Raw genomic sequence first — 9,142 nt, 5'->3', positions numbered from 1 at the left:
TGACTATTACCTTATATAGTGCTATGAATGAGAATGGCTTCCATAGGGACAAATATTTATTGTACTTTTCCTGGTTGGTGGATTTGTTTAGGAAGGATTAGGAGGTATGGCCTTATTGGAAGAAGTGTGTCACTGGGGGGTGAGCTTTTAGGTTTCAAAAACCCAAACCAGATCCAGACTCTGTATTTCTTTCTGCTCTGATAGCTGATCAGGGTCTAAACTATTAGCTACCACTCCAGCTCCATGCTGTGCCTTATAGGTACCCTTAGTTATGGTATATCTTCACAACAGTAGAACAGTAAGATATTTTGCAATTGCTTCTTTCACAAAATTCTGAAGTGGGCATAGGATTCTTGGCTATTTTAAACTAAAAGAGAACATAACAAGGGACAGACCAAATGACTAATCAAATGACTCTCATCAAAACAAGTAGATAAAAAACACTTTATTTTATTTTTTTTTTTATGTTTCATTTGTACTGGAAGCTAGGTGCCCAGAAATTATACACATCTCCACCTCCACAAGCCCAGGGAGACACAGCACTATCTTCTTTGATGAATACAAGTCAAAAGAAGAATTCAGAGATATGAGAAAATTGTTCCTGGGTTTTAAACCAGTAAGTTCATTGCTTAGCTTTAGGAGCTATTTCCATTCATCTGGAAAGTATAAGAAACAAACTTAGATTATATGATCTCTAAAGAAAATATCTTTAGAGAAAATGGAGAGTAAATCACACCTTTGGTCAACCATGTACTTTTTAAAATTTTATTTGTACTTATCTTTGAATGTGTCACTGGATAATTTAACCTCACTGTGTCTATAGTTCCTCAAAAAAATCGGGTATGAAAATAGCAAAATATATGTACTCTACACACATTTTGGGTATCAAGAGACCTTCTATGGAACAAGGATACCTTTGCTCTAGAGCAGGAGCATCTTTTATAGGGGAAGCCATGTGGTCTTGAAACAAATTAGCTCTTTAAGGAGTCATGAGGTAGACCCTGGATGAGAATGTGCATAGGTATATCAACATCTTGTCCTGCTTGGGTGTTTGGTTGGGATATGCTCAGAAGCAGAATATTCAGTGTTGCTATGTCCCCAGATAAAAGGAAGGACTTGAAAATCTAGAAAGAGTAAGATAGGCAAAGACTTGAGGACCACTAAGCAAAGAAATGTGTTAACTTTTTCATAGAACTTCCTTTTCTTAAAACCTGTAATTCACTCATCTGCTCAGCTACCAGCCACTTCCTCTACTGCATAACTATTGGAGAGCTGGATTCTAATCTAGTAGTAGAGAGAGTCAGTCTGCATGTCTGTCCAGCTATCGGCCACCCACCCACATGGCTGGTACAAGGCTGGCCAGCTTCAGCTCCTGATAGAAATCCCAGACCCAGTTTACCTGTCCTCTAGATAGCCTGTCCCATGTGTAAGGGCTGGGACTGTATAATACCTTGTGTCCTGGACTAGAGAAAAGGAACCCCACGTGGTCTACAACTCACCCATCTTTACCTATAATTGTTGTATCCTGTGCCCTGCCCCCACAGAGCACCACCCACATCCACTGTGAACCAAGGCCCTGCCACCCAAGTACAACCTATAGAATCTAGTGGGCCCTCCTTAGACTTCTGAACATGGCCAACAGTTTCTTCTATACTGTGGACACTTTTTTTCTTGTCCATGCCAAAAGTTATACCTGCCCTAGCTGAGCTGAGACAACACCTGACACCCCATTCACATATCAGCACCATGTGGTACCTAGACTGAAAATTAATATTGTTCAGCTGGCCCACAACCTGACATGTAGAGGTAACAGCAATCATGTATCTAGATACCCACTCAACAATGGTGAGAACAGATATCTACTCCAAGAAGCATCACTCATGACCTAAATACAGATATTCCTGTCCCATGCAAAAGTATAAACTTGAGTAATTCAGACACGTCACCTCTAGGAATCAGTGATAAGCTATGACACCAGCACTTGATCATCTTTTATTATAGGTATTACCGTACTTGAAAACATTTAGAAATTAACCCCCGTGGGCTCTACAATTTTTCTTTGAAATCAGTTCCTATGTTTAGCTTAAAAGGGGAGGGGAAAGAACTGGAACAAAGTCTGAGATAGCAGCACACTGAGGTCACTGCTCATTGTCAGTTCCTGTCTCATTACCCACAGGCTCTGTAATTACAATCATAATGATTTTTAGATCACCAATGTCAGAGAACCAGGGAGAGGCTGACCTTGGGGATGGAGATGTGCAAAAGGAGCCCTTTTCCCTTGGTGAGGCAAAATTTCTGACAGCAGTGTGAGCTGTCTAAGGAATGATAAACAGGGTCTGGCTGTGAAGTGAGAACACACAGCCCTGCACAGACCGAGCAGGTGAGTGCTGTCTTATAGTTGTGAACTGAGGCTGCCCTTTGATTTGGAAGGAGAGCAGTGAGGCAAGAAGGCTCTAGGTAGGAAAAAGGAGGTTCCCAGTCATCTGTCACTGGGCAAAAGGAAGGAGGCAGGACCAGGGAGAAAACAGTTTATCACTTCCCAGCTGTCGTCCAGACCTGCAAGTTTAGGTAGTGTTTGCAGAAGTTTCTTGTGCACTGTACCAGAGCTGCTCATCATGTGGGCCAGGCAGGGACAGCACACATGGCCCTGGTGGCATTTCAGTCTTGTACATCTTACCCTCATCAGAATCAGAGATTTTATCTGAGCATTCCTTATGTTTTTTAGTCTTTTGTAGATAGGCCTCTGTTGTTTTCTGACCCTGACTGCTTTTTTTCTGAACTTTCCAAACTACAATACAGTGTGTGATTGTACAGTATTGGGGGAATGTACCTGAGGACAGGTAAGAAGAGAGAAAATGATTTTTTTAAAATAAAACTTATTCAGTTTTCAGTAGTTGACACCTCACAGTATGCTTGCTTGGGGCAAATCACCATCCATAGATTATAGATGAGAACACTGGATATGAGAAAACCAAATAACATAACTGATGTGATACATGTAGAAACTGAAGGAGCTGAATTTGTGGTGGCTGATTGTAAAGAACACTCTTGTGCATACAGAAATTTATACATGTATGTATGTATGTATGTATGTGTGTATGTGCTTGTGTTTGTGTGATGAGGAGTGAGAGAGAGAGCATGTTGGTCTGTGCAGGTATAGGTGTGTGTATGTGTGTGGACCACAGGTCAATTCCAGGTGTCTGAAGCTCATAGTTTCTCCTAGGCTGTCTGGCGAGTGACTGCCCGAGCTCTTCCTCCTGTCTCTGCATCCCCAGTGCAGGAATTTAAAGCACAATTCCATACCTTGCAATTATGTGGAGTTCTGAGCCTGAAACTCCGTTCCTCAAGCCTTGAGACATTTTTCCAACTGAGGCATCTTCTCTGTACCCTGAACTTGATACTTCTAAAGTTCGTGTACTTGTCAAGCATTTGGTATATTTGTAACTCACTCCCACATTTTTTGTTACAGAAAATCTTGTCTACAGACTAAATTTATTCTTACATGTTGGAGATGAGAAGCCTATGAAAACATATTAAAATATGCAAATATCAGCTCTGTATTAGACATGTATTAATAGACTTTAGGCTTATTGTTCTTTTAGTTGAGGCCTTGTTAAGGAAAGCAAGGGCTACTTTGTTATTACAAATTCTAATATTGGTGACTCTAAGAAGAGAGAAGTAACTAAAAGCATCATCAAATTATAAAACAGTTAATAGAGAGATATTACAAGTAAAATTAAATTTTAGTTTATTAAGCTATAATACATGCTGTTCACTAGATTTGTGGAATTCTAGAATTCATTTACCAAATGTGTCACCCAAACTAAGTTGACTTTTTAGGCTATGCAATTTTCAAATATCATAAAGAAAAAGACTGCCTCAAGTGTCTCTGCAAGTTGGTTGGTAGCTTTCCTCTGTGCTAAGGGTAAGGTAAGAAGAAGAGCCTCATTTAATAACTTATTCATACACTATTTTTGAGTATGCATTACCAGCAATGTAAATCACTGATATTCTGCAAACAAAAGCAGTTTCTCTGAGGCATGCTCACTCTCCAGGGAGGAGGAAAGCAGAAACACAGGCAACACAGCCCAGAGTCCAGGGAAAGCCGAGGGATGGAACCTGAGCTGCTGTGTTAAAGATGGGCAGTAGGAAGCTACAAAGCATAGTGAGGTGGCAAAGATCATGCAGGGTCTGTGTGCATGGTCCTGTGGCAAGGGAAGCACCAATGTTACATTTGAGGCAGGGGTTAGAGGTGAAGGTAATTCAGAAATAACTTTGATAAGAGAAGGACAAAGTCAGTTAGGGCTGACAAGTTTTGTTAGATGTGAAGGAAATGGAATAGTTTTCTACTTCAAAAGGATTATATATTCTGTGTTAAGGGGAGTTTACATGCATGTGTGCACATTTAATCTTGCACACATGTATCTCTAAGCAGATGAGAGACAGCATTGCTATCTGTTTCAGTTGCTCTCAGCCATAAATATTCAGTCAGGGTCTTTCTCTGAACATGATGCCCATTGAATCTCCCAGGCTAGGAAGCCAGTGGATTCCCAGGACCCACTTCTCTCCACACAAAACCCCTTACTATCCTCACTGGCTTTACAACCCTGAAATTCTTTGGTCAGCATTTATGTGGGTACTGGGCATCAGAAATTATTTCCTCATGCTTGTACAGCAAATCTTTTATATACTGTGCCAGTATATAAAAGCTCCTAAACGAATATCTTGATTTATATATAATATATAAGAATAAACATTAAAGAGGATACAATTTATAAGGCTTTTACACATTAATGTGGAATATTAGGGAGAACTTATTCATAAGTTGGTACATTTCTGACTGAAGAATCATTATACTCAACTAACCTTAAAACATATAACAAGCTACATGCATCTTTGTTTAGAATCTATTGGGTCAGTGCATGAGATAGGAAATGTTTCCATGGTGTATTGTTTAGAGCAGAATTCTCAGTAGAAATAGACAGGTAGAACTGGTAGGTAGGAGGAAAAGTAAATCACTTTCAATAAGATTTGACACATGGAGAGAATTGGGAACACAACACAAATTTTATTAGACTCATACCTACCTTGATGTGAGAGGACTGGGGTTTCCCCCCTAATTCCTAAAAGATACTAGCTTCTGTGCAAATTGTAGGAAAGGATCTAGGAAGTAAAGAGTATCATATAATATTCCTGGAGAAATGAATTCATTTGGCCAAGAACAATTTTCTGGAGAAGCTGAAAGCTTTTTAATAGTTTGACATCATTTAGAAATAGTAGCATAGTTGCGTAAGAGGCTCAGAATGAAATATAAACATAGTCCAGTAGCCTGGGGTCATACTGGGTGACAAGAGGAAAAAGGAAAGAGCCCACTAGGTTCATATTCAGGACTGTGGTAATATGAAAATTGACAAAATGATGTCATGAATTTAGATTTTGTCTAGGAAGATCACAGTCATATGGATGTTAAGGATGAACAATTGTGAAAGGCAGGAAACTGTTAAGTTTATACCTGATTATATCATTTCCACAAAAATGAAAAAATACACAGCAAAACAAACAACAACAAAAGCCAAGTATCTGGTCAGGAATCATTAAAGACCATATGTGCTTACATCCTTGAGACCATTTTTTCCCATAGAAATAAAAAGAGAAAATCTCACATATGTTTCTCAAATGACTTTTTTCTAGTGCCATGCATGAAGTCAAAAGATGAACTGGAACAGCATTATCCAGATCATAGTCTTCCTTTCTCTTACTGGACCTGGCATTGTGGGAAATATCCTAATGTTTGTGAGACTTGTGTACACTTCTGCCTTCCGGACTGAGAAAAAGCCTGTTAACCTTATTCTCATCCACTTGGCATTTTCTAATATGATCATGGTTTGTAGCACAGGGATCAGAGATATAGCCACAGTGTTTTATTTCAGAAACATCCTTGGAGATATCAGCTGTAAAGCTGTGGTTTATCTGACAAGGATGGCACGGGGCCTTTCCATCTGCACCACCTGTCTCCTCAGTGTGGTCCAGGCTGTCACCATCAGTCCTAGGACAATCATTTGGGAAAAACTCAAACAACAGACATCATGGCAAGTTCTTACCTATGTGATCCTCTTTTGGATCCTTAATATTCTCACAAGTTCCAACTTGTTGTACTATATAACTGCAGGCAGTGGCATGAACAAATCTGGAGTTTCTGGGTACATTGGACATTGCTATATGCTGCCATCCAGGCAAATAGTTAAGTGGCTTTTCCTCTTGTTCATGGCTGTTCGTGATCTCCTCTTCCAGAGTCTCATGGGCTGGAGCAGTGGATACATTTCTTTTCACCTGTATAAACATCACAAGCGTGTCCTCTACCTTCATAGCTACAGTTTTGTAAATAGTTTCAGTCCAGAGATCAGAGCTGCACAGAGTGTTGTCATTCTCATAAGCTGTTTCCTTTTCTTTTATTGGGCAGACTTCATTTTTTCATTTTATACAGGGTCAATGGTGACTCATAATTCCATTATACTAGATATTAAAACATGCCTAGTACTTGGTTATGCTGTTCTCAGTCCCTTTGTCCTGATGAAGAGAGATGTCCCTGTTGCTAAATCCTAGAGTTTTCACTGAGAATGCTAGCACTCCATTCCTCCATGAGCCCAAGATACACACTATCACTTATTCCCCTTAATATTTTGGAGACTTGTGTGGAGGACATATAGGTTTGCTATTATCAGCTATCCTGGATGTTAATTTATAGCCCAAGTTTGGGCTGGTAATTGACCTGCTTGGGCATTGCCAGCATTTAAACTTTACAATAGTTTACCATGGTATTCTAAGAATTAAATCAATTAAGCATTGTAATAATTTATATTAATAAATGACAATAGTACTAGGAAGGTGGAAAGTGAATCCTTACCAACTTTCTTTTTTTTAAATTTTTTTATTCGATATAATTTATTTACATTTCAAATGATTTCCCCTTATCTAGCCCCCCACTCCCCGAAAGTCCCTCAAGCCCCCTTCTCTCCCCCTGTCCTCCCACCCATCCCTTCCCACTTCCCCATTCTGGTTTTGCCGAATACTGCTTCACTGAGTCTTTCCAGAACAAGGGGCCACTCCTCCTTTCTTCTTGTACCTCATTTGATGTGTGGATTATGTTTTGGGTATTCCAGTTTTCTAGGTTAATATCCACTTATTAGTGAGTGCATACCATGATTCACCTTTTGAGTCTGGGTTACTTCACTTAGTATGATGTTCTCTAGCTCCATCCATTTGCCTAAGAATTTCATGAATTCATTGTTTCTAATGCTGAATAGAACTGTGTAGATACACCACATTTTTTGCATCCACTCTTCTGTTGAGGGATACCTGGGTTCTTTCCAGCATCTGGCAATTATAAATAGGGCTGCTATGAACATAGTAGAGCATGTATCCTTATTACATGGTGGGGAATCCTCTGGGTATATGCCCAGGAGTGTCTTACCAACTTTCTATTCCACTATTATTATCATGTGACTTGTGGCTTCTCATTAGCACTGGGAATAATGCTGCAGGCAATACTTCTGTCAGGAATCAGTATTTATTTCCCCTCAAAACCAGAGAAGGAGAACAAGATAGGGTAGGTAGAGGTGAGGACATCACCCTTTTATGGGGTGGATCTGCACAGCCGAGTGGAGATGACTGTGAGATAAGTGATGTCATCACAACTCTACTTGATCTCAAATTAATTGATGTTGCCAGATTTCATAACTGCTAGGAAACTTGTGACAATAATGTGGACAATTATAACCATGTCAGATCTTAAATAATCACCATAAGAACCTCTGTAAAATAAGCTTTCTCAAATGATTCCATCGCAGGCCTGGACAGCTGTCAGGAGCTGACATAGGACAAGCTAATAAGCTAAGAAGCAGCCAGTGATCTTCCTGAGGTGGTCTGCCTTGGATTAAGAAAAGAAAAAAAAATCCATGACAGCTTTTCTCTGATAGACAAGGCCCAGGAGAAATTCATTTAAGATAGATTCCTGCTATTACTATGGTTTTCCTGGTATCATTAAATATAATCCTATAAGAAGTCCTAAAATTATGTCAGTATTTATTTGTTAAGGTCTTTTAAAGAGGGACTGCTATTAGGTCCTTTCCGATAGTCAAAAGTTCAATGAGAATTCGGCCAGTCCTCAAGTTCACCAGTAATTGTTTCTAAGATAGTAAGCAGTCATTCTATTACTCAGAGCACATTCTAAAAGATTGTAAAACCATTAACCAAAGGTCTTAAAGGGGGAACTAATGATTTATTATAGGTGATAGAACAGAAGATAATTTTTTTACTGAGTTTATAAGAAACTGCACTCATAACTTAGTTATGTTTTTTAACTGTCTATTAATCTGTGTAGCTGTGACAGGTGATGAATGTTTAGCCAGATACTCCTAATGGATATGCATGTAAATATTCTGTTGTATAGCTGTTGCTCAATTTATGTGTAAACTTGTGAAGAACTGTTTACCATGTGATCATGTATTATGAAATATGTATCTAAGTGCTGAAGACAAAAGAAGAGGGGCATGGCTCCTTCCCCCCCCCCCCTTTTTTTCTTTTTTGTTGTTTGTTGTTTGTGTGTATTAAGCTTTGGGGCTGACTATTTTGTCTTAGATGAGCCAATCATGCTCAGTCCCGGAAGAGGCCAATTGTCCTCTCTAGGCAGCCATTAGTTAGCTGCAGTTGTCTACCCTTGTGAGATGCTCCAACTCCACATTAGCGTGTCTGCTGATAGTGTCATCATTGTTCAGGTCTTGTTTGGACAGTTCTTTTTTTATTTATTTTTATTTACATTGCAAATGATTTCCCCTTTTCTGGGTCCCCACTCCCTGCAAGTCCCATAAGCCCTCTTCCATCCCCCTATTCTTCCATCTACCTCTTCCCACTTCCCTGTTCTGGAATTCCCCTATACTCTTGCACCGAGTCTTTCCAGAACCAGGGCCCACTCCTCCATACTTTTTGGACATCATTTAATTTGTGGATTATGTCCTGGGTATTCAAAGTTTCTAGGCTAATATCCACTTATCAGTGAGTGCATACCATGATTGATCTTTTGAGACTGGGTTACCTCACTTAGTATGATGTTCTCCAGCTCCATCCCTTTGTCTAAGAATTTCAT

General features: G+C 39.5%; 1 protein-coding gene across 1 annotated transcript; it reads left to right on the top strand.

Moving 5' to 3' along the window:
• The first annotated feature begins 760 nt into the window (after positions 1-760).
• Positions 761-6,603, top strand: LOC127664902 (putative vomeronasal receptor-like protein 4). The gene is made up of 2 exons (XM_052157159.1): positions 761-787; positions 5,713-6,603. Exon 2 carries the CDS (start codon positions 5,713-5,715, stop codon positions 6,601-6,603), a length of 891 nt encoding a protein of 296 aa, XP_052013119.1. The 5' UTR covers positions 761-787.
• Positions 6,604-9,142: the final 2,539 nt, after the last annotated feature.

Source organism: Apodemus sylvaticus, chromosome 14 (assembly GCF_947179515.1).
Source record: "Apodemus sylvaticus chromosome 14, mApoSyl1.1, whole genome shotgun sequence".
NCBI classification, from domain to species: Eukaryota; Metazoa; Chordata; class Mammalia; order Rodentia; family Muridae; genus Apodemus; species Apodemus sylvaticus.
The sequence above is the reverse complement of the archived record's forward strand: the minus strand, read 5'-3'. Positions and strand labels throughout refer to the sequence as shown.